Source organism: Saccoglossus kowalevskii, chromosome 2, assembly GCF_978046115.1.
Source record: "Saccoglossus kowalevskii chromosome 2, keSacKowa6.1, whole genome shotgun sequence".
Classification (NCBI taxonomy): Eukaryota; Metazoa; Hemichordata; class Enteropneusta; family Harrimaniidae; genus Saccoglossus; species Saccoglossus kowalevskii.
Window position 1 is genome coordinate 28,478,620 of NC_140642.1, and position 27,213 is coordinate 28,505,832.

General features: G+C 34.9%; 4 protein-coding genes and 2 long non-coding RNA genes across 8 annotated transcripts in view; 2 read left to right on the forward strand and 4 right to left on the reverse strand.

The window, feature by feature from the left end:
* LOC146748638 (ubiquitin thioesterase OTUB1-like) overlaps positions 1-6,361 on the reverse strand; it is a 38,205-nt gene extending 31,844 nt beyond the window's left edge. For 2 of the 3 annotated variants that reach the window (XM_085494092.1, XM_085494081.1), the window contains exon 1: positions 6,232-6,361. In XM_085494092.1, the coding sequence (XP_085350218.1) occupies positions 6,232-6,298 (67 nt within the window). In that variant the 5' untranslated portion in view covers positions 6,299-6,361. The remainder of the gene's footprint in view (positions 1-6,231) is intronic. The other variant, XM_085494085.1, reaches the window with a different exon arrangement.
* LOC146748639 (uncharacterized) lies at positions 2,882-4,317 on the reverse strand. The gene is made up of 2 exons (XR_014927495.1): positions 4,251-4,317; positions 2,882-3,309 (listed from the first exon to the last, which is right to left on the reverse strand). It is a non-coding gene; the product is annotated as an uncharacterized LOC146748639 (long non-coding RNA).
* A 1,361-nt stretch (positions 6,362-7,722) lies between the features above and the next one.
* On the reverse strand, positions 7,723-11,413 carry LOC144353407 (uncharacterized). The gene has a single exon (XM_078009999.2). The coding sequence runs from the start codon at positions 11,287-11,289 to the stop codon at positions 10,426-10,428; it is 864 nt and encodes a 287-aa protein (XP_077866125.1). The 5' UTR covers positions 11,290-11,413; the 3' UTR covers positions 7,723-10,425.
* A 2,262-nt stretch (positions 11,414-13,675) lies between these two features.
* LOC102807443 (uncharacterized) lies at positions 13,676-15,574 on the reverse strand. The gene has a single exon (XM_006817520.1). It carries the CDS (start codon positions 15,572-15,574, stop codon positions 13,676-13,678), a length of 1,899 nt encoding a protein of 632 aa, XP_006817583.1.
* An 8,032-nt stretch (positions 15,575-23,606) lies between these two features.
* LOC100372728 (glucose dehydrogenase [FAD, quinone]-like) overlaps positions 23,607-27,213 on the forward strand; it is a 29,899-nt gene continuing 26,292 nt past the window's right edge. Inside the window, exons 1-2 of the mRNA XM_085494109.1 lie at positions 23,607-23,720; positions 23,823-24,026. Coding sequence (XP_085350235.1) covers positions 23,832-24,026 — 195 coding nt within the window. The 5' untranslated portion in view covers positions 23,607-23,720; positions 23,823-23,831. The remainder of the gene's footprint in view (positions 23,721-23,822; positions 24,027-27,213) is intronic.
* Positions 24,352-27,054, forward strand: LOC144360561 (uncharacterized). Its single transcript, XR_013422271.2, has 2 exons — positions 24,352-24,739; positions 26,920-27,054. It is a non-coding gene; the product is annotated as an uncharacterized LOC144360561 (long non-coding RNA).

Genomic DNA, 27,213 nt, shown 5'->3' on the forward strand with positions numbered 1-27,213 from the left:
CGGTACTTGTCTGTTTACCGCCCAAATTTCCCACCAAAGTTCTGCCTCGTGTTAGTCGCGTGTCACTCCTAATATGGAATGATAGCGTTATGTTTCGTTTGTATGCGCCAATCATTAGCGTTGTTTTATTTTCGGAACGTTTTGGCATGATATATTCAAACACAAACACGTGTTTGGCACTTCTCCGATTAGCTGTCACCGAGACAAATGCCGCTCTAACGTTGACAATTACATTAACCAGGCAAAGCGCTGTTGTGAGAAGTCCGATTCAGGCCGTCGCTGTAATTCCTTCTATGGTAGCTTCGCAACATGATGCTCGTTATGCACACCCTCCTTTCTATGCTCTCTACGATGTCAACTCCTCATGAAGCTATTATTTAGCGATTTATATTTTATACCAAGAAGTATTTGCTGTACAACGTATTGATGTTCATGTTGAGTACAAATAAACAAGTTTGAATTATACCTTACATCTGTTCAACTCAAGAAAACACAACGCAATCGATGTCCGTTTCAATAACAATTCCGCATGTTTAATCAGTTCGTTTTATGTGACGAAAAGAACACCCCAACGCCTAGTTTTGCAATATAAACTTATCCACCACATTTTTGTTTTTTTTCCATTCCAAATGAAATCAAAAATTAGATTGTTAAGTTGATTGAAATAACCATTTGACGAGTTTGGCAATGATGTAAAAAGATGAACTAATTGTGGTACCACCAGACTTAAAAAATTCTGAGGGGAAGCCATCATTACCAGGGCTTTTACTGTTTTCCATTATGTTTAAGAACATGGAGGCATTCAGATAGTGTTATAGCGCCCTCAGCAGATGCCTGCTGCTCAGCTGACAATTGCGGTAAGAGCACACCAAACTCCCCGTAATTATTAATCTGCTCAGTAGCAGAACTTTTGTAAAGCTTTTCATAAAATCGCCTTTCTTCAGCTAGAATTTCTTTGGGGGCCTGTAACAATTGTGTCATCAATTTTGAGGGCGGTGATTGTTTTTTCAATATAATTTCTCTTTTCTAAATTTAAAAAATATTTAGTGCATTTTTCTCCTAATTCAATTTTCCGGGCTTTTGAGCGAAGCATTACCCCCCTTGATTTCTCTTTATGAAAAACTTCAAATTCTTGTTTTTTCTTCTCTAAATCTGAAACCAAACGAAAAGAACTATTCACAGCAATATTTTCCTCTAAGTCATTAATTTGAGATTCCAAATTTAATTGATATTTATCTCTTTCTTTTTTCTTTTGAGAACTATAAGCAATTGTCATACCCCTAATATTCATTTTTAATACATCAAAAAAAGAGCTGTGGGTCAATGGTAAAAGGCCAATTGAATTCATCAAGATCACTATTTTCTGTATTAACATACTGTTTGGTTATTTCATTAATAAAATCTTTTACTTTTTTAACATATTTTTTTATCATTTAACAATGAAGTATTCAACTTCCAAAAACCTCGACCACGACCTTGTAAGGTAAAATTACATGACAACGTTATTAAACTGTGGTCTGACCTATACCCATATGAGATACCTGCTTTAGTCACAAATGTAGTAATATCAGGAGATACGAGGAAGAAATCAAGGCGACTCTGTTGTAATGAATTTGGTTTGTGCCAGGTATAACGAATTGTCTTGGCATTTTTATCTCTCCAAATGTCACTCAAACTATAAATATCTTTTAATTTTTCGACTACTAATTTCGCCTTAGGATTATTTTGTACTTTATATTTTTTTGAATCAAAATTAATATTAGGAAAAATATTCCAGTCTCCACACAAAATAACACTTCTGTGCTCTCGCTGTCGCTCGCAAATGTCGTAAATTACGAAATTTGGACAAGATTTACGAACAAAATAAATATCTATTAGTAGGATTTACGAACACATTTTGTACAAAATACAACTGCTCGACGAGTATTTTTCACGACGAGATGGAAAAACCGCTAAATCGTGTTCAGAACCAAAAACCCATGGGTGTCCTAACCCTGACAGCACCAAGAAACGGAAAGTTGATCGTACTGCAGCACGATTTCATAAATAATGTAAGGTTAGCTGCGGTTCCGTAGCTCTTTGGTGCGACATACAATCTAATTTTGCCCTACCAATTTCATTCGGACGTCTTGTTTTTATTTTTGTTGTTGTATGTCGAACATGGGCCGGCCAGTGTCTGTCACGTAAATAATGCGGTCGGCAACATAGGGCTATGATTCCACAGCTAATGGAAGGTGAGACAATGTTAGCGAATCGATCGAAAAATACTATAATTTGTGTACCATTCTTACCGGGCATTCTTAGCATTGAGATCGAGTTACAAGACCGAAAGTTACTTTAGTTACTTTTTCACTTTAATTCAGAAATTTCGATGAAAATAAATAGTCATTTTGTGTCGTCATAAACATCAACATGCGGGTTTGCATGATGAGCATGGGAGATTACTTCATAATAATATTGATTGAGTTTTTTTTCTGAGAAATTTCCCGTGAAAATTTATTCACAGCATGACTTGTGTTCTAGGCAGTGAACTTTTGAATGATGACTATTTTCCCCACTGTTAACAATGTGAGCTTATCATGAATATGTTTAATTAATACTGAGTTATTCAAATAAAGGTTCTGGTGTCTACATTGCATATTTTGTTGTGATGTTTTGTTGTACCATCATAAATGGTACATTTTGTGGAGCAGACTGCCTAATTTGATGTCATGAAATTACACACAAAATTGGAGCTCAGGTTGCACCGCCAAGCACTTTCAGCATGCTGTTCTTGTTTTCGGCGGACGACAGAGGGGACACCTCCCTCTCCTTCTCTCTTCCCCGTTGTGCTCGGTCGCGGAAAAATGCTCCGCAGTTTCCAGACAAAGTTTACTAATACTTTTTTTTTCTTGATTAGTAAATTTACTATTTACCTAGCAAATTCCAGAGAGAGCCCAGCACTTAGATTTTCAAAATCCTCTAAAATGTCACCAATGTTATTAAAAAAAGCTGGTTTATCTGTATTTGGGCCATAAATAGTACCCAACGTAAAACGCTGGTTTTGGACTGTCAAATCAAGAAACATATAGTTCCCATTGCTATCCCCTTTAAAACCATGGATTGTATGTTCAAAATTATTTTTCAAAAAAATCCCAACACCCCGAGAGTCGCCCTTATAGGGACTAATAAAACATTTATAACCCCATTCACTTTCCCATTTTTCTTCCTTGCTCACCTGACAATGAATATCTTGTAAACATACAATTGAACATTCTTTTTTTTTTAACCATCTAAATATATCATGTCTCTTCTCATTTCCTGCACAACCTCGAACATTTAACGACAGAAAATTAAAATTGTTAATCATGTTGGAAAGTTTGTGACAAATATACCCCACTGCCACATGAGAACAAAAAAGTGAAAGTAAACTAAAAAAAGAGAAAGGAAAACAAAAGAAACACACAATACATAAAAACAAGCAGCCTCTCGGCTGGGATAGCTCCGCTGTTAGCAATGCACATTTTGATTAAAGAACAGAAGATATCATTAGAAAATGAACAATATGCATAGTATCAATGCAATGGGACTTGCTGTTTTCAAAAAGAATTCAAAAATATCATTTTTGACCATAAATGATTGTGGTTTTTAACAAGAAAAAAATATCACTTTTTACCAAAAATGACAAAAATATTCATCAAAATTAGAGAATTGAAGATATCATCATGAAATGAACAAATTTGAGAGTGGTCCATATGTAGTATCTATATATATGTAATATCAAAGCAATTGGACTTGTCGTTTTTAACAAGAAGTCGAAAATATCACTTTTTACCACAAATGACAAAAATATTCACCAAAATTAGAGAATTGAAGATATGATCATGAAATGAACAAATCTGAGAGAGGTCTACCCAAGGTACATATACACCAAGTATCAAAGCATTCAGACTTGTAGTTTTCAAGAAGAAGTCGACAATGTAAAGCATTGACACAGACGACGGACACCAGACGACGACGGACAATCACTCATATGATAAGCTCCGCTCAACAAAGTCGACAGAAATATTCTAATGAACAAATATTATAATAGTTTATACGCATATTGCTATGATTAATTCTAATCATGCCTAGTATAAAATTAAAAGGAAAACACTCCAAAGAAAGTGAAGTGATCACCATCGAATTATTATAACCTGGGAAGTTTAATAGAAAAGTTTATACCATTAAGTTTATTTATCAGCAGATTTGTCTATTCAAACCACTCTTACTTTGCCTGAAGAATCTCGGTACTTCAGCACTGCCGGGTATGCGATGAACGGACAACAGCCGGGTTTCTCCAACTTTAACTGTTGCATTTTCGGTATTAGCTTCTGTCTAGCCTTCCGGGTTTCCTCTGAAAAATCCTGAGAAATGTAAATATCGTTGCCTTCAAATGGTTTCCCCTTCAGGCATGCAGTGCAGCATTTCTACAAACCATTTCTTTCATCTTGTACCGGAGAAATGCAATGTATATGGGACGTGGCTTCTTGTTATTGGAGGGCAAATATGGTGGATTTCTGTGAGCATGCTCAATTTCAACTGGGACGTCAAGCTTCATGTGTTGTTTAATAAAACTTGTAATAAACTTATGGCAATCACCACGTTCCGATCTTTCAGGAATATTATAGAAAATCAAATTATTTCTACGGCTTCTAACCTCATTTTGTACTTGCCGTGCGGTAATTGCTTCAGTGGTGGACACATCTGCTTTTTTTTTCAATGCTTTCCCGAAGATTCCTAACTTCATTGTCAGTCATAACAATAGATTCGCCAAGTTCTGCTTGTTTTTGTTTTATACACAACACTACTTTTTCTAATTCTTCAATTCTCGATAGTTTCACATCCATTTTATCCAATCTTGTTAATATCAAATCAAGTTTATCAGAAACACTAAGTAACATACCACCATCCATTTCAGTTTCAGACTCAACTCGCCTTGCTTTACACCTGTCGGCTTCCAATGGGCTCAAAACTTCCGATGAACTTTTTACGCCAGGTTTTCGCTCACTGCACTCCGAACTTTTGGAATCCATTCTGCAACTTGTCACGAATAACCACACAGGAGACTTTGAACAAAGTTTCTAGTCATAAATAACGTACAGTTTACGAAACCAGCGTGCTGCTGTTTTTATATTTCAATAATATTTTGACTAAAACATTCCTAAATTTTCTCTTTTCAAGGTTCTCTTTGTGTGTACATTTTGTTTGACATAATGCCCCCCCCCAAAAAACACATAAAAATATTTCTGTGATTATATGTTTAAACGTTGTCATGATCTATTTATTATTGTCATATCTTTTCTTCAAATATAGAAATTAAATTTAAGAAAGTTATGTCGGTTTTGATATAGTGTTTTCCAACTACTTGATATAGTGTTTCTCAATTATTTGCCAGACTTACATTCACAGTGTTCGCTAGATTCATATAATGCTCCAGTCAATGTCAACCCCGACCCCTCCCACCTCGGGCGATACGGGACAAATGTGGGGCATTAGACAGGGTTTATCGCCAAACTGTGCCCGTGGAGGTGGGGTAATAGCCGTGTTTCGTGTCCCGTCATCACTAGCATCGCTAGTACTCTGCTGATAGCAAGCATGGCGGACAGTGGCGATTTGTGGAAGAAATGTGGGGGTTTGTTTTGGTTGGGGATTTGCCTATCCATCTTGCCCCAGGAGGTGGGGCATTTCGCAAATTTTACAACAATAATTTCCAAATCCCCCACTAAACCCCGATCTAGATGCAAACTTTAAACGCATTTCGCGCGTAATAACCACTGTGCGAGTCCGAGCGATACAAGCTTCTGCCGTTCTCTACTCCCGGGCCACTATTGTAACCAAACGGGATTTAAAAATCAGGTATTCTATTTCACAATATTATTTCGCTATTGAGCCGCGTATCAAACGCCCAGTGTTACACCGTCAAGGCCAAGACCAAAAAATACACTACCTACGGTACAAGAAACCAAGATGTGCACGCAAGTTGAGGCTTGAAGATGAGTATTTACCGATGTTGATGAAACCATGGAGGTAAAATAGACTAAATACAGCGGATCGGTTTGGAATATTGCCAGGCAATGTTTTGATTTTACAATTCTAAATACGACCGTCTTTTCCCTCGTTAATATAATAGACACATCTCCAAAAGTCACAATGCATAACCTTCCAGGAGATAACATGGTCACATGAACAGTATACTTCATAGCACAATACCTTGCAAATTCCCGAAATCATCCAAACCTGTATCTTTAATCGCTGGCGACTCATCTGCTTCCGCCATCTTTAATGAAGTCGCGCAGGCTCAGAGTTCTCGTAGTCCCCGAGAGCTCCCTGAAATGGGTTAAGATTGCAGCCAGATGGATTGCAGCGTGAAGTCAGCCTTATAAATCATAGGAGTGGCGGCTGATTTGCGGTATTTCAAAGATTTCTGCTTTAATACAGTCAATGGCATAAACATGGGGATGTTATAAAAATGTTCTATATGATTTTTATGGAATTTTATAGAATAGACAGTGTTAGCATTTCTATAGAATTTTTGTGGGTTTATCTACACAATTTGAAAATAAAGAAGTACTGGGTATTTGTAGTCCTTTTGTGATTTCCATTTGAATATTTCATCATTCATTTGATAAAAATGTGTATTTTATGTCACAGAACTTATGTACACTTTTTGTATATTTATATACACTTTTGGAAAAGTGATTGAACAGAAAGATAAACTTACTGAATGTTTGAACCATGAACATTTTGTTATTCTTTTTAAATTGTTGTGCCAGGTGACAGTTCAGATTTGTTAATGTCACTGTTGTCGCTCCTGACTTTATTTTATTTTTTGTGTGTGTGCAAATTGAAAGTCACATATCTGTATAGTTCAATTTGCCACGGAAAACAATATTCCATGTTTGGGACTACATGACAGGGCTGTGATGATCATCTTCCTATCATAATGACAATTTATGCACTACCCTGGCATCCCGCAGGCCAGGTCAAATGCAAGCACCTGCAGACCAATCTGACCCCTAAAGTCACATCTGTTAGTAAGTGAATCATGGCCAGTAGATAAAAGTAGCCTTCCAATGAGTTTGAGGCACACTCACTCAGGGTAGTGGTCAACCCCTTTTATATGTTCAACTCAAAGTAGAATTTGAACGTGGGTTTACCTACATTTCTTCTACCGGGGGTATTAGCAGAGTGCATTGACTCCTGATTGTTTTCATTTTATACTACTGTAGAATACTTTATTTTCACTTGGAATTTATTTTCGCTGAAAGGATGATTCCGTGAAAATAAAATCCAGCGAATATACTTTTTTTCCTATATTTCACATTAAACTCATCAAAAATCAGTGAAAATAAATTCCATACAAAACGCCCAAAAAGTCTTTTCAGCGAAAATGAAAATTAATTCCAGCGAAAATAAAGTATTCCACAGTATTTTAGGAGGGAGGTCGTCACCTTTCACAATTTATACCTTGATCTTTTACAAAATTAAAGTTTACAATTTCACTACAAAAAACAAAAATTATTCCAAGTAGTTGAAGTACATAGGTTTTATTGACAAAACAAACATTCCAAGTACATGGTTTTATTGACAAAAACAAAATACTTATAAGAGAATTATATAAGAGAATGCATCAATGTATTACTGTGGAATACTTTATTTTCGCTGAAGGAATGATTCTGTGGAAATAAAATCCAGCCAATATACCTGTTTTCATATATTTTACATTAAACTTGTCAAAAATCAGTGAAAATAAATTCCATACAAAACACCAAAAAATCTATTCAGCGAAAATTAAATCCAGCTAAAATAAAGAATTTTACAATATTCAACAAGTGGCAAAATGGTTTTCAAAAGCATCTCAGTAGACCTAGCATAGCAAGTCTGTGTAATTAGCGATTCCTTAAAGTTACTACAGAGGAGAAAAGAATATGGGAAAATCTAGCCCACACAAAGCAATTTTTGACCATGGACTTTTTAACTTTCATGTGTAAGTCTATGCGTTTTTGCATATGCTGAGGACAGTGTATTGAAACCTGTAGGTGAAACACAAACTGGTAATTTAGTTTAGTCTGTAGTAACATTGTGCATTCAAATTTTAGAATAAGGACACTGATATTTGTTTACATCGCTTAGAAAAGTTGTGGTCTGAAATCAACAATAACATGTTGTTTAGTTGCTCGCTGTACAATATCCAGTACCTGGTAGCCCTGTGGTCGAGAATAGTGGGGTAATCCCCAGAAACTGACATGAATCACACATCCTAGACGAGACAAACACTAAAATACCCTAAAGATTTATTTGATAGATTGTATTAAAATTAATTTATCATACTTTAAAATGAGCAGTAGCATTATGTAAAATTGGATCACAATTCAAACGGGCAACCAGCAAATTGGATCTAAATCTAAACTTGATAACCATTTCAGAAGACAACGAATGTTTTTCACAAAAAAGGTTTATTAACGTTCATAAATTTCAGCAAGAGATAATAACAGCAATTTTCCTGAAAATGTATACTAGTACTATATTTGCTGTTAGTACTATTAGTAGTGCTCCAGTGTTGTGTCAAAATAAGTCTAATGATTAAGCATACAATAAATGTATTTTTTTGGTTTATGTGCATGTGTAATAAAGAAAATACTGTATGTTTTAAAATTTCTACAAATTAAAAACAATTCTCTAGGATTTGTACATTGATTTCTTTCAACAATAATTTTATTGACACAATATTTTAGATGCTATTAAATTCCTAAGGAGTCTGTTCAGTGTTGTATTTAGTTTTCAAAGGTACATGCATCTTTTTCAATACTAGATCAGAATGCTAAAATTAGCTCAAAATCTTGTGCAACTGTTTAGATAATTTAAAGAGGTACTAACATTCAGTCATTCAATCTTTGACTATGCTCTCCCTGTGAAGATCAACAAGTAAAAATTACATTATGAGGTAAGGTCAAACCACTGTTAGCCATCACCCATAAAGACCACCTCTGCCTATAGTGAACACTTTTAAGCAGTCCCAAGGCATAACACGTATGAGCAACCTGTGTATACAGACCACCTTATCTGATGTGACCACAACCCTCTAAGCGATATTTTTGCAGCTATGCCTGTGTAGTAACAAAATAATAATTAGCATTCTGTTTATAAACAATTTTACTAATTTAAATTATTCAAACCAATGTGTTGCAAAGGTGCCATCTCATTCTGGGCAAATATGTTAAATGTCTGTTTTGGCATAATCTAACCATCATGAAGACCACATGTGTATAAGCATATTTTAATGAAGTCTTTTAGGTGGTCGCTATACACATGTATGACTATATATCGGTATGTAATAACACTCAAATAATCCAGTGAGTTCACAGTTTGAGAAATGTTATCACAAACATAAGTAATTATCCTTATAGGTAACATACAAATTTCTTTAGTTTATGAAAGACAAGGCCAGGTGATGGGAATTGCCTTAGCTACCTAAGAATTGTTTAGTGAAATTACGTCACCTGTGCACAGGCAGGAATTGAGTTCTATGCGATGATAACAACACATGCTAAAAATGCAAAGGCTGATTTGTAAACAATTGTGAAGACTTCCCCTTTGAAGTTTGAAATACAGTTCAAAGAAATCACTACTAAAGCAAAACATCAAATTATTCAATTTGTAGAAAATACATTTCTTTAAAATATTCATTTTCAGAAGAGACAAAACATCTCCATGCATTGGTGACATTTACCAAAGTTTTACAAACCAATTATGCTAGAACAAAGCACATATGAATGTGTGGATAATTACAGGCAGTGCATTTTGTTTGAAGCTGTACTGACCATACTCAATGTATTATCTGTCAATGATTAATTCAAAACATTTTAAACTATATTCATATCAATCACCAATGATTACCTCGAAAGACGCAGACTCATACATGTAACTAATGCTCCAGTCAATGTCAAACCGCACCCTACCTCGGGGTTCAGTGGGTGGAATTGGAAATTTTTGTTGTAAAATTTGCCAAATTCCCCACCTCCTGGGGCAAGAAGGATAAGCAAATCCCCACCCAAAACAAACCCCTTACATTTCCCCCACTGATTGCCATGCATGCTATCAGCAGAGTACTCAATGAACGTATACGCATGCGCAGCTAGCGATGACGGGACACGAAACACAGCTATTACCCCACCTCCACGGGCACAGTTTGGCGGTAAACCCAGTCTAATGCCCCACATTTGTCCCGTATTGCTCGAGGTGGGAGGGGTCGGGGTAGACATTGACTGGAGCATAATAAAAACTGCTTCTTCTGATTTTAAGGGTCTTCCAGAAAAAATATTTTATAAATTTCACAAAAGTTCATAGCTTTATTGAGAGCACAGTAAGGAAGCAACACATTGAAAACTGTTTATTATATCAAACTTATTTTTTATCAGTGGTAAACATACTCTTTATGATGTCCTTCGCTTCTACGGGTTGTGATGTCAACGTGGCTAACATATTAGTTTGATTTTCTATAACAAGTTCAGCATAAGATACACATTTATCAACTTGTTTCATGGTCTTGTGTATTGTATCAACTTGAAATGGCAATTTGTGAGTGGCATTGTCTACCCACAATGCCATTCTGTTCAGATCTGGTATACCATTCAGTAGTGTACTGTGTTCTCCAGGGAGAGATTTCATTGCTGGCGCAGTTGCCGTCACTTCCGACATTTGACTCTTTGTCCTATCCGATATTTCTGTATATATTGTCAATAAATCTTCCCATTTTTCGCTTTCACTGTTCAGCTGTTGCATATATTCCGTACAAGTAGATATATCACTTTTCATTTGCGTGTTGGACGGGTTGGGTGTTGACCTGGAATGACCACATACCTTTTGCACGGTCCCGTCTTCTCGGAATCTTTCAATAGTTTTAGCCAATTCGGTGGGAGCCTCCTTCTTTAAAGCAGTCAGATCTACCACGGGCAATTCCTGCTCCAATTTTACGAATATGTCACAAGCTGCGATATTATGTAAAGCCAAAAGTCGATCTTCTGCTGGGAGATCATTCGGAATACGTTTGTAAATGTCAACATCGGCAGCCGGAAGCGATCTTCGATTTTTTCCCCTTACAAAACTCGATCTTCGCTGCTTTTTCTTTTTCTTATCTGATACTCCATCACTAACTCTTCTTTTCTTTCTGTCCGGTGACGATACACATGCAGCTTCTAAGTTGGCAAGCCGTGGAGATCTCCGCTGTCTTTTCTTGTTACTTTCCGTCTGAAGACCAGTATCCGCCATTTTGATTTCTCCCGCCAGTCGCTTGTGGTCGCGTTGTTGGGCTGTCAGACTTGGCCGATTAATAAGGTCAACTGTTTATTGTGCAAAGTTGCCAACTGGCACTTGGATAACACTCAGCAAAAATACCCAGCATGCCAAGAAAGAAAAAAAAACATTATTGTAGCGGGAACGGTGTCATAACATTTCTGACATCTGTTATTTCATTCATAACCTTTATTTATTATATACTGATAAAAATCCTAGATAGAGAAGAACACATTTGAATGCACGTCACGTGACAAGCTAATAGCCGGACCTTGTCAAAAATGTCTAAACCCGCGACATTTTTTTAATTAGCTTTAGTTATTTATCTAAATTGTTCCGTTCGTTTGTAAAAAAAAAATATGTTTCCCATTTCCCTACCTTAAAAGTCACAAATATATCGCAGCCAAAATCCAAAAGACAACTACCGACGACGACGACTACCGCCCTTTAACATTCACTCTCAATGAAATTGTTCAGTTTTGTCGCTTCTTTGGTGACAGTCCAGGTGTGCATTTGACGGAATTTTGTTTTGACTATCGCGACTATTGAAAAAAACAAGATACCGATCTAGTCAGTTGTATGATGTACCGGAATCACACAATGTTTCATCCCTCATATTTGTAAACGATCCACCCCTTAAATGTTGCTGCTGAGATGATCTAGGTTATAAGGTCGCTTATTGCCGGGTGTAACTAATTTTTAGTTTCCGAGTCCTTTCTGACTATAACGTAGCCTCTAAACATCGCGTACGGCACATTTATTGTAAACACACGGATGGCACAAATGCAGGTAGTGTTTTTCCATATAAACTTAGTTCATATTTATAATTGTGTGCACGCGATATATAGGGACTGAATGTCACCCACTTCACGCACCGCAATGACACAGGATACCTTGTGGATTTAACTATATTTATCCAACACAGTCAAGCGTACACGGGATCTTTCAAGCTGGTGTCACAAATTGCTTATATTATGCATAAACCATCTAGTAGGTCACCGTTCAATGTGACATCTATACGTGTTTTGAAATATAGGGTAAATATCTATCTACCCTGCGATATGCGCTTCCATGGTATTCTCTCCAGCGTTGAAACTGTCAGAAATTGTAATATATATATTCACATAATATTAATTAATTTCCAGTTGATTTGATTTTCGTTTTCCATTTTTCATTCAACTAGAATAAATAATGTATAATGAAACTCTGAAGTCTTATAAATCATTATTATACGGAGAGCTTTAGGACCACTTCAACATGTCAGGATAGGACAAAGAAATTGTTTTAGAGTCAGAGAGTTATGAATAATTGGAACTCTCCAACATGTATTCAGGGTAGAACAAAGGGGCCATTTTAGAGTCCAAATGTCATGAATAATTATAGCTAATGGAAAACAAAACAAAGACAGCTAATTGAAAACAGGGACATGTACATTCTAGTCACGGCAGATCAGAAATAACAAAAGGGTGACAATGTTTTTGACAACCACTGTACGTGAACAGAGATATAGCCGAAATATAACAAATAACCGAAATAGGGAAATATAGCATCATTTTTATGTATGAGAACACACAAATGATTTCTTTGCGTGTTTTTGCTTTGTAACATAACGCTGTTTTTGCATTTTATGACATTGATCGTCAACGAGATTTTAACTTTTATTGTAAATATCACATGAAATAAATAAGTGGAAATATAACATAATAGTTTATTTTATTTCAAAAATGGACAAATGTTTCACAGAAAATGACAACTTACATAACTGCGCTCACTCAGTTTTTCTCCCACAATTTCTCATTATGGATTGATATTATCTTTTAATTCTGTATCTGGAGATATATTTATACTGTTTCCATTTGCGAGCGATCAGTTGTAGAGTTGAACGAAATTCCACATACATAAACAAAGCAAACACATAGTAAAATAAATAAACTGTATTTATCCAGCACATAATGACTTTGGTGTTGTAAATAATATATTGTATGTATTTACATTAAATACAGTAGTTATGCTGTCCTCATTACGGAGATAATGGTAGATGTCACGTGACCAGCTCTTTATTTTAACCGCATCAACCCATGGGACACACGCACCCTTGCATGTCTGCTTAAAACATTAATAAATTAGTTTTCACACGAGTTGTCATTGAAACGCACATGCTTTCTAAATTAGTCATGTAACGTACCCGGTTATCCATCCATACATCTCATGTTTAAAGGCAATATTTCAGATTCGAACTACTATTGAAACACAAACACCATTGCAATCATATAATTGATTGATGGTTCGTTTTAAAAATGCTTTGTGTTTAAATTATTAATTCTGTAAATAAAGTATATATTTCTGCGAAGTTGTAATGTAATTATTTCAGAACAGCGAGCTTTTTACGTACTACGCGTATCTTACTTTTGACTGCAGCTAAGGATATTGACGTACATCCGGTGCAGAACGGAAGAAGAAACATTGTCAACAACAAAATGTCAACTATAAGAAATCTTCTAGTGAGTACCTGAACAACGACTGCCAACACTGCACTTGACAATGAGTATCCCCATAAATGTTTAAAACTGGAAACGAACGGATTTGAAATACGAAATGTCTCCTCGACCGCGCGTTGTGGTACCCATTTTGTGTTATTCGATATGAGGGAGTAAAACGCCCTCGCGATTCTAACGCACCCCACCACACATTCTGGCGTGAATTGCAAGAATGAAGCCAATACTTCAATAAATACTAGATGCACGTTTCGCCGATTTATGATTGCAAATTTAGGGAAAATCATGACGATAAATAAGATAATTGATAATGAGAGGCTTGGATAATATAGATTGGCCCAACAATGTAAAATAGCGTACAGCAGTAAAAGAGGTTTCATAAACATCATTCGGAGAGCAGAATGGGCGATATAAGCACTGGCAACGTCAAATTTACTAGGTGTTCTCATTTTAGTTTCAACAAAACTCTTCCCTTTAAGAATCCTTTGAAGGAACCTCATTGGTTTTCCGAATATATTTTTCCAGAAATACATGGCCAGTATAATCTCGCCCTTGTTCCAACGTCGTTCCCGAATGTCCCATGTGATGTAGTTAAAGCAAGGAGCTTCTAGCAGCGTAACTGAAAGAGCGTAGTATGGTTTCAGAATTGCGGCTTCAAACGTATCATGACTGAGTACATCAATAGGTACAAGTTCCTTTAAGTCATCAGGGGTTCCAATGACATGATTCAGATAAATATCATTCTTAATCAGCGCTTTTCCGAAAAAGCCACATTGTCCCAAAAGAGAACCAACTGCCTCAGAAAACGGTGTTGCCAGGCGTTGACGTAAACTTTCTATATGCATAAATAACGTGTCGTCCTCTTTGACGTGCATTGTTATTGATGGTTGAATAATTCCGCGGTCTGGATTGCCCGCTGCTATCGCCATCAATTCGTACGCCGTTGTAGGAGGGACCTCCGTATCGCCGTCCAAAACGAGTGTATAATTAAAATTCCTGCCACAGATATTGTTTACATCATCTGAGCTATGGAAGAGCGGTTCACCGGGACAACGAGCCAACTTACCATAATATTCATTATCAGTGTACGAGTAGGCCGTTTTAATTCCGCTACTCAAGATAATCAAATCCTGGTATTGTCCACACTTGCGAAGAACTTTGCTAACTCGATGTAGCAACATAAACTCTCTTATTAGATGCAGACAAATTTGATATATGTTCCTCTGCAAATACTCTTTAGAAAACCGCTTCCAATAAAAATGCAACCGAAACATGTCAATGCGATTTTCAGCTCCCTGGAGGTACCTGATGTGTTCTCGGAGTAACTGTTTTCGTATCTTTAGTCTGTAATGTTTCAGAAGATTCTTTTCATGACGTATGAGCTTTGGGTCGGACGTAGCACTAATAAGAACGATGGAAATGTTTTCACTGAGGTTGCCCATGTATGCCTTGTACATTTGATGAAATGTTTCATTGATATCGGATTTACTGACAGCCAGAAGGTTGTATGCCATAAGAAGTGTCAAATTTGAGAAATTGGCGACTTTGTCGCGTTGGTCGCTACCCCGATAGAATATTGCAACTACAGTCTGCACCACCAATTCAAGTACACTTCCCTGCACAATTCCAAGTAGAATACAAAGTATGATTCCATCAGGTAGCGATGTCCTTTCCCAGTCCACGTTTAATATATTTAGGATCAACGCAACGACAGAAAGTGCTGCCCAAGTACTAAAGTAAAGTAAAAGTTTACTCTGGTGGTCCATTTTACAAACCAACCTGCTGTCGCACCGCATTGACAAGACAGCTATCTTGTTTCAGTGACGTACCATCAGTGTGGCGTGTACTAATCAATGATAACGTGACAGCAATGACTGTCATGACGTGTACACCAGGAAATTGTCTCGTTAACTCAAAATAGATAGTATAATATACAACCTAACTCCAAAGTTACACAAAGAATAAACTGACTTACAACTGAACAGTTTAGATAATAATAATTTAATAATAATAACTACAAGCTAACTAACTATAAGCTAAAAAAAATTATACTTTTAAAAAAAGAATATGAATAAAAAAATAAAGACACTTTGCAACCAATGGTGAATACAGAATATAGAATGGACACAAATTGTAACCTAATACACTGATAGTTGTTGTGTTTTGTTTCATAGCTGTTTTTTAAGACGACAGCTAAGGCTGGTGCCAGTGTATGGTTTTCCAATATTAATATGAATTTATTCTGACTGTTTTCCTTTTCAAAATTTGGAACTTTATTTTCTGCGTTTAGGAATAATTTGTCCCTATGATGACTGTTAGCTGGACATTTCATTACAAAATGTTGCTCATCCCCAATTATATTTTGGCTGCACATGTCACATGTTCTTTTATCCAGAGGCACATTACTATGTCTGCCTTCCTCAATTTTAAGGTCATGGTTGCTTGTCCTGAATTTTGCCATTAACCTTCTAGAACCATGGTTTTGCACATTAATGCAGTAATTTTTAATTTTTAAATCTTGTTTAAAAAGTCTGTATGTTCTTAGTTTGTTTTTAGCCAAGGTTTGTTTTCTATATTCATAATGCATGTCTAAAATCCATTGGTTCTCAAATGATTTGTTTACGAATAAAGTCTAATTTTTTTCTTATTTATTATTTCACTTGAGTTTACAATGGTAACAACATCAATATATGTTGTCATTGAGACGCAAACACCATGAGGACAAGAAACTATATTTTTATATAATGGCCGGCGTGCATCACAGAGGTAAACAGTATAACAAAGGCTTGCTCTAAGGAAAACACGGAAATGATGGTGGACATTTTCAAATTCGCAGTATGATTGTTCAGTTTCGTTAAACACTATGCATGATTGAAATTGTCGAATTTATGAATGATTTTTTTATGATGTTGAGTTATATTTTTGCGTCATTTCTACTTATTCTACATTTTGGAATACTATTTGATAAGTTTGTGAGGTCCTTTATGCTGGTAAATTAGTAAACATTTCGCAATAGACGCAGTATTTGCGACACAGCGTTTTAAGGTTTGGTTTTTAAGAAGTTTTATAAGTACAGAGTATTCTAAGATATTTTCAGTTATCAATTCTTCTTTTTTTCGAGTTTAAATATATTGATTGGAAAGGCAAATTAATAACGTTTTCAACTTGTCGGAAATAGAATTAGGGCGGCCAAGTACGTATTACTTCATGTCACAATCATTTCATCATGTTCGATGGGATTATCTATTTCATAAATATCAGTCATATAGGACGAGTGTCATGGTGGATGTGTTAAGAGTGATGCTGTTATAATATTGTATTTACCGTTCCGCAATGTGAGAGAAAAGGCAGTTGCTATTTTTGACGATGTTTGGATCTATGAGTATGAATATGAGGTTATTAGGAGAATACCTCAAAGTATGCACCCAGACAGTACGCCGCCCATCGACCTCCGCTGTACAGCTGTATTGTCTGTAATAACCTTATTATTATTATTGTACATCTTTTCCTTCCAATGATACATCATGGGAATGCCGAAATCCAAAAAGTTTGGAACAGAATCAGCGAACTTCTTTGTGTGGAGTCCGGTCAAACCCCAATGACAGCCATGTTTGTTTTTATTATTAGAGAACGTTTACGCGCGTAATCATTCAATATTTGGAATTCGCATTTCCATTTATGGTAGGACGAAAATACCCCGTAAACTACCGTAAAATTACGGCATGCTGAAACTTATGGCGTTACAGTGACAGATGTATAATAATATAAAAGATAACGCGTCATTTTATTTTATTTGTTTTTATTATTAGTCAGAATGTGTAACATACCTTTCCACAGACAGAGTGCCGCACCTATACATCGATGCACATTTTCGTAATGAGTATTATAATCTTCCATGATTTTTTTTTTGTATTTTGAAAGATGTTATTTAATTGTAGAAATTGTAATTTTTAATTTGAGAAAAAGTCGCTTTGTTTAATTTTAAGGACTGCACCATGTTCCGAAACTGGACTAAATTATCATAGAATGTACCCGGATGATAAGGTGTCATCTGTTGACACCTGACATTGTGTCACACGTGGTCTGGTCATTGAAGGCCGGTGAAGGTGTTAAATTCATCGCTGTACTTTTATTTAATTCATTGTTCACCATCCATGCGGGTAGATGTCTAAATATTGTCCGATTAGGTCATTCGTTGTGTGTCACCTTATATGATAACTTGTACTTGAATACTGAAATATACACAACTAATGTACATGGTCTGGATACGCACTTTGTCATGTTTTTAGTTCTTGGTCATTCTGGGCAATCCCAGAGTGAAAGTGTGTACGTATTCTATTCCATGTATCTGCCATCTCCCGAATAAACTTGCACTATACTACCTATCTACCATGAATATCGAATTTCAATTTTGACAATGGGTTGGAATTAAACCAATATATGAAACCATTATATAGTGGTTTTAATTATTAACGAAAAACAAAACATTTACACTTTTGACATTTATTTTTATTTGCGTTGCATCAATGAAATTATCGGAATCATAATATATAGAATGTAGAACATTCAACCTGATAATGAAACTTATGGCAAGTCTGCTATGAATATTTTTGTAAACCACAAAGACACAAACAGATCCTCAGGAAACAATGCATGTTAGGCTAACTTGTCGGACGTATAGAAAGTAAATCCCATTGATACACTCATTAACTAGAAAGCACTTCGATTGCTACTTATTATAAGAATCAATCCATCGTGATCATTTTTTGAGTTGAATGAAAAATCATTCCCAAAAGTATTGTTTCAATAGAAACCAGTTCACTACTAAAATTGAACCGATTGCTCTGTTTAAATTGCAAACTCTCCTGAAAATTTCATGAGCAACCATTAATGACTTTGAGTTAAATAATGACACATGTTTGTGAGGGCAATATCACGATTTATTGCCCGCACAAGGGATGGTGGCCATGACCATAATATTGATTATGCGAGAGGTGAAGGCGAGGGCATCATCAATATTATGGTCTCGACCAACATCCCGAGGACAGACAACAAATCGTGATATTGCCCGAATGTGTTAGTTATTTTATCACAACACATCACTCACACCCGCTCTCCCACTAAATAACAACACTTATAATTTATTTATAAGTATACAATATTTTATTTTATGTATTATAAGTTTCACATTACTCAATAGAACACATACATTTAATAAGCGTGTTTCAGCAGTGCGAATCACTAAATTTATATTGAGTATTACATTTTTGAAATGTATAAAGAATTTTTCAGATAAAAATGTCAGAGTACCGTCATCTCTGCGTTATAAATCTCAGCTATACATATTATATCTGAACTATACCAAAATATCCCAGCTATACCTAACATATCTCGGTTATACCTAATATATCTAGGCTATACCTAATATATCTCAGCTATACCTAATAAATCTCAACTATACCTAAAATATCTCAACAATACCTAAAATATCTCAGTTATAATTAATGTATCTCAGCTATACCTAATATATTTCAGCTATACTTAATATATCTCGGCTATACCTAATATATCTCGGCTATACCTAATATATCTCGGCTATACCTAATATATTTCAGCTATACCTAATATATCTCAGCTATACCTAATATATTTCAGCTATACCTAATATATCTCAGCTATACCTAATATATTTCAGCTATACTTAATATATCTCGGCTATATCTAATATATCTCGGCTATACCTAATATATCTCAGCTATACCTAATATATTTCAGCTATACCTAATATATCTCAGCTATACCTAATATATTTCAGCTATACCTAATAAATCTCTGCTATACCTAATAAATCTCTGCTATACCTAATAACTTTAAACTATACCTAAAATATCTCAGTTATAATTAATGCATCTCAGCTACACCTAATATATTTTAGCTATACTTAATATATCTCGAGTATGCTCAATGTATCTCAGCTATACATAATAAATCTCAGCTATACCTAATATATCTGTTATAATTAATGTATCTCAGCTATACCTAATATATCTTAGCTATACTTAATATATCTCTGCTATACCTAATATATTTCAGCTATACGTAATATACCTCAGCTTTACGTAATATATCTCAGCTATACGTAACATATCTTGTCTATACTCGATATATCTCAGCTATACGTAATATATCTCAGCTATACATAATAAATCTCAGCTATACCTAATATATCTGTTATAATTAATGTATCTCAGCTATACCTAATATATCTTAGCTATACTTAATATATCTCTGCTATACCTAATATATTTCAGCTATACGTAATATACCTCAGCTTTACGTAATATATCTCAGCTATACGTAACATATCTTGTCTATACTCGATATACTTCAGCTATACGTAATATATCTCAGCTATACGTAATATATCTCAGCTATACGTAATATATCTTGGATATACGTAATATATCTTGGCTATACTCAATATACCTCAGCTATACATATTATATCTCAGTTATACGTAATATATCTTGGCTATACTCAATATACCTCAGCTATACATATTATATCTCAACTATATTTAACAGATCTCAACTATACCTAAAATATCCCAGCTATGCCTAACATATCTCAGTTATACCTAATACATTTCAGCCATACTTAATATATCTTTGCTATACCTAATATATTTCAGCTATACTTAATATATTTCGGCTATACCTAATATATCCCGGCTATACCTAATATATCTCAGCTATACCTAATATATCTCAGCTATACCTGATATATTTCAACTATACCTAATATATCTCAGCTATACCTAATATATTTCAGCTATACTTAATATATCTCGGCTATACTTAATATATCTCGGCTATACCTAATATATCTCAGCTATACCTAATATATCTCAGCTATACCTAATATATTTCAGCTATACCTAATATATCTCAGCTATACCTAATATATCTCAGCTATACTTAATATATCTCGGCTATACCTAATATATCTTAGCTATACTTAATATATCTTAGCTATACCTAATATATCTCGGCTGTACCTAATTTATCTCAGCTATACCTAATATATTTCAGCTATACTTAATATACTTCAGCTATATCCAATATATCTAGGCTACACCAAATATATCTCAATTATGCTTAATGTATCTCAGCTATACCTAATATATCTCAACTATACCTAATAAATCTCAGCTATACCTAATAAATCTCAACTATACCTAAAATATCCCAGTTATAATTAATGTATCTCAGCTATACCTAATATATCTTAGCTATACTTAATGTATCTCTGCTATATCAATATATATCTCAGCTACATTTAATATATCGCAATTATACCTAATATATCTCAGCTATACCTAATATATCTCAGCTATACCTAATATATCTTAGCTATACTCAATGTATCTCAGCTATACATAATATATCTCAGCTATACCTAATATATCTTAGCTGTACCTAATATATCGTTGATATACCTAATAAATCTCAACTGTACCTAATAACTCTAAACTATACCTAAAATATCTCAGTTATAATTAATGCATCTCAGCTATACCTAATATATCTTAGCTATACCTAATATGTCTTAGCTATATCTAATATGTCTCAGCTATACATAATATATCTCAGCTATACCTAATATATCTTAGCTATACCTAATATATCTCTGCTATACCTAATATATTTCAGCTATACTTAATATATCTCAATTATGCTCAATGTATCTCAGCTATACCTAATATATCTCAGCTATACCTAATAAATTTCAGCTATACCTAATAAATCTCAACTATACCTAAAATATCTGTTATAATTAATGTATCTCAGCTATACCTAATATATCTTAGATATACTTAATATATCTCTGCTATACCTAATATATTTCAACTATATTTAATATATCTCAGCTATACGTAATATACCTCAGCTTTACGTAATATATCTCAGCTATACGTATTATATCTCAGCTATACGTAATATATCTTGGCTATACTCAATATATCTTGGCTATACTCAATATACCTCAGCTATACGTATTATATCTCAATTATACGTAATATATATTGGCTATACTCAATATACTTCAGCTATATCCAATATATCTAGGCTACACCAAATATATCTCAATTATGCTTAATGTATCTCAGCTATACCTAATATATCTCAGCTATACCTAATAAATCTCAGCTATACCTAATAAATCTCAACTATACCTAAAATATCCCAGTTATAATTAATGTATCTCAGCTATACCTAATATATCTTAGCTATACTTAATGTATCTCTGCTATATCAATATATATCTCAGCTACATTTAATATATCGCAATTATACTTAATATATCTCAGCTATACCTAATATATCTCAGCTATACCTAATATATCTTAGCTATACTCAATGTATCTCAGCTATACATAATATATCTCAGCTATACCTAATATATCTTAGCTATACTTAATGTATCTCAGCTATACCTAATATATCTCAGCTATACCTAATATATCTCAGCTATACCTAATATATCTTAGCTATACTCAATGTATCTCAGCTATACATAATATATCTCAGCTATACCTAATATATCTTAGCTGTACCTAATATATCGTTGATATACCTAATAAATCTCAACTGTACCTAATAACTCTAAACTATACCTAAAATATCTCAGTTATAATTAATGCATCTCAGCTATACCTAATATATCTTAGCTATACCTAATATGTCTTAGCTATATCTAATATGTCTCAGCTATACATAATATATCTCAGCTATACCTAATATATCTTAGCTATACCTAATATATCTCTGCTATACCTAATATATTTCAGCTATACTTAATATATCTCAATTATGCTCAATGTATCTCAGCTATACCTAATATATCTCAGCTATACCTAATAAATCTCAACTATACCTAAAATATCTGTTATAATTAATGTATCTCAGCTATACCTAATATATCTTAGATATACTTAATATATCTCTGCTATACCTAATATATTTCAACTATATTTAATATATCTCAGCTATACGTAATATACCTCAGCTTTACGTAATATATCTCAGCTATACGTATTATATCTCAGCTATACGTAATATATCTTGGCTATACTCAATATATCTTGGCTATACTCAATATACCTCAGCTATACGTATTATATCTCAATTATACGTAATATATATTGGCTATACTCAATATACCTCAGCTATACATATTATATCTCAACTATATTTAACAGATCTCAACTATACCTAAAATATCCCAGCTATGCCTAACATATGCCAGTTATACCTAATACATTTCAGCTATGCTTAATATATCTCAGCTATACCTAATATATCTCAGCTATACCTAATATATTTCAGCTATACTTAATATACCTCAGCTATACCCAATATATCACATCTATGCCTAATATATCACAGCTATGCTTAATATATCTCAGCTATACCTAATCTATTTCAATTATGCTTTAATGTATCTCAGCTATACTTAATATGTCTCAGCTATAATTACTATATTTCAGGTATAGTTGGGATTATGTATAGCTGAGATATATTATGTATAGCTGAGATATATTATGTATAGTTGGGATATATGATGTTTTATTCAATTTCCCATACCATAATCACAGACAAGATGTAACCTTGTATTAGACTCACTATGTGATTTCAGTGCGACAATGATGTAATTGGAAATACGATTGGCTATCTATCTCGTCAGTTCATGCCCAAAATATTTTGTATGTTTTCTTCGGGATTTACGCATTGCGCAGAATTTACCTTTTTTCCGGCAATCAGTTTAGGATAGTATCGCATACATCAGTAGAGTAGACTTTAGTCCATTATTTGTATTACGGCCAGATTCGAGGGTCGATTATTGTGATAGGTGAGCAGAACAAGTTCGGAGCTCTTATTTGTCTATTTATCTGTTAATTTAGCATTTTACCATATTTGCCACTATATTTACTGTGACATCCTGTCTGGGTAGAACAGGTTAATGGCGGAGTTGTTTGACTACATCATCGTTGGGGCCGGAAGTGCAGGATGTGTGGTTGCTAGTAGGTTGTCTGAAGATACACGGTCTACTGTATTGCTCATTGAAGCCGGTCCAGAAGACACCAACCCAGATATTCACATTCCACGTCTATGCACTGAATTGCAGGACGATGCGAACATAATATGGAGTTATATGGTAGGTATAACCACTATCATTAATCAACGCAACCTCCATTTTAGACCAAGCATCGGCCCTCCAAAATCAAGCTGAAACTTTTTGTGTCAGCAACATTTGGCAGGGGCGTCTCTAGGATTCTGGAATAGGGGGGCCGATAAGTTGGCCTAAGGCCAAGTTCGCGAGCACCGATGGGGCGAAGCCCTGTTGTTTATTAAAAATAGGGGGACCGCGGCCCCCGTCTAAATCAATGTTTGGACACAATTCCAGAAGCCGTAATTATACACGAATTGGCCACGTCACAAAATACATGACCTTCAATAGGGGTCGTTTGCTCGACGCAATGATCCCGGGACCCGCCGTAGGCGGCAGTATTTTCATTCGAGGTCAATTTTGGATCACCAGGTCATTCCTAAACGCGTAATTAGGACTGAGTCGAGAATCAATTTTGGGTGCCAGAAATCATCCAAAGACGTTTATTTGGGTATAATTTGCGCTGTCAAGACAAAGTTCAGGCTAATAAAATAAGATTGACGACGTTTTCCCAAGAGAAAAAAGTGAATTATTTGTTGAAAAAAGCGGAGAAAAATTGATACGCAGAAATCGTGACGTTGACTCTACGCATGCAATGCAGCGTCATGGAAATTGTCTACAGTACACGTACACGCATCTTTCGATGACGTGTTATTTTGCCAGCCAGCCCAGGACGCCGTACAGACATTGTATGTACTAAGGTAAGAGCCTTTGCCCTTTTCCACAAATTTTAATATATTCTTAACAATTGCTTTACCTCTAAAACTCACACCATGCTATCATTCAGTGTTTTGTACTAAACGACTCATCGCATAGCAAAGCTAATTTTCAGGATTTATTGGCACATGATGTCATGAATCAGAGAAACTAATGACCAAAAATAAATATTGCATCGTATATAAATGATGACAGCGATTTACTAGGCCTATGGCCTGTGAACTCATATGATGTGTGTGCACGGTACGACTAGTAACAATTACCTAACCTTCACGGCCACAGTTGTCGCGATGCATCTCAATAAAATAGCATCTAAAACCAATTAAGGCCGATATGTGTAAATACTTGTACATTAATAGTCTAGTCTATGCAACCAGCAATAATGATATGCAAGAATGGCATTGGCAAAATGATGACCTCGGATGTAGCCATGTCTAGGGGCGTGGATATGATTTATAGTCTTTGCCCATTAATGTAATGTTATAATGTATATGAAGTATGTGATCATGATTAATCTTCATGATCATTTGTGACCACACCATTGATTATTCCGCATAGGCTGCCACACACTGTATAATATTGAGCAGAAAGTCTTGCAAGAAATTGCATTTGATTCACCACATTGGCATGGCTGGCTGTATTCATTCTTACTTTTTCATGATCATTGTTTGGCTCACTACAAGTTTCTTGTGATTTAGGCGGATTTTTGTCACATGCAAGAAACAGCAAGAGCTGCAATGTGTAAATCAGGGGGCTTTTATCATGCTTGTGATGTTGCTATTGTAGGTAAATGGCCACAGCAGGAATGTACATAACTGTCATTTATTAGGCAGAAACTGATAGGGGCCAATTCCTTGTGCTCACTACATACACATGTACATCAGTGAAGGTTTTTCTGTTGCCAGCTGCCATTTTTGAAATGGTGCCACCGATCAACAGTTCATGCCACTCACCTCAACCATAAACAATGACATGTGTTGTCATTTGTTATTAATTTTATTTTTATGGAAATGAGTTCCCTTTTTCTAAAATGAACAAAATTTGATAGTAATATCATCATGTAAAAAAAAATTGTTTAAAATGATTGTATTTGATATAGACTGAACATGTTGGGGAAAAATAAATCTAAAATAATAAAATCCCTGCCTAACTACCCAATATTTTTTACTCTAATACTGGAAACACCAAATTTGTTTTTCATTGGCCTCATAATGGTTTGAGATCTTTTTAACATGATCCACATAAATAATGAGGGATGAACTGGGATTCTGTACAAACAGGTCCATGCATTTACATTCTATGTTTCTGGTTTGATGTTGACTCATTTACAGCCCTGTCAGTTTACTCCTTATAGCATGTGTGTGGGCTGTCTTATGCAAACCAACAATGCTGTTTTTGCACATGGTCAATTCACTCCGGTTATATGTCAGATGACACATTACCATTGCCATGCGATAAATTCATTACTTTTACCGGTTCTATCAGTCTGATGGAATTGATATCATCATTGATAACTCTATGAAGTACAATTACATTCCATACAGTCTCTTTGCACCTACTTTATTTCTTATTCATTCTGAATGAACAGTTGGATGAACATACAATAGCCTAAAAGTAAGGGGGTATATTTGTACAACACCCTGTAACTTTGCATGATATGGGTCTATAATACTGTCTTGTACAATGTTGTAAACAGTTAACTACTGGTTTTGTACAGTTTATTGTTGCTGCACATATACTTATTGAAAACAACAAGATATAGTATTTTCGGCATTATGACTAATACCAAATTGGTCGGTGGTGATACCTATCATTTGGGTCTTCCGTCGACACTTACCTGCTTTTTCACCATGAGTCGTTCCATGCACATCATACCAGATTTAATCATGACACTCCGTTTACAACACTAATTTATCTCATTATAATGTAAATGTGCATAACCTGTGTTTTCATTGAGAGGATGCTTGAATGCACGGTAGTGCTTTCAGCATCCTCTCACTAGTTATTTACAATGTGCCTCAAGATTTAATTTATGGAAAGTCCAATCATTTCCAAAGCATTTCAACAATGTTCTTCCTATTGAACATTCCTCTACTCAACACCTTACTCAAATCATTCATTACAATATATAATCCTTACCACTTGTTTTTTTATTTTCTTCCAGGCGAGATAATTCAACCACCACCTGTATCTCCTATTGGTTCAACTTTTTACTTTATTCTTACTCGAATTTGTTTGTAAATTGTTGTATATTGATGGTTAAGATAAAAAATAAAAACTTTATTTTTTCCTTGTTCATTACAGACGTTTATTCTATTCACACTATTTTTACATGGTTGTCTTCCAACTAGTCATGCTGAGTGATGTCTAATAGCAGCTGGCCAAATTACAATCGAGTGGTGGGTGGGTTACAGTCAAGTACAAATAAGCCGTTCACTGCCAAAGAACAAATATAATC

What these genes read in the sequence shown, in the direction of transcription:
- LOC144353407 (XM_078009999.2), bottom strand. Translation starts at nt 11,289, where the DNA reads ATGGCGGATACTGGTCTTCAGACGGAAAGTAACAAGAAAAGACAGCGG.
- LOC102807443 (XM_006817520.1), bottom strand. Translation starts at nt 15,574, where the DNA reads ATGGACCACCAGAGTAAACTTTTACTTTACTTTAGTACTTGGGCAGCA.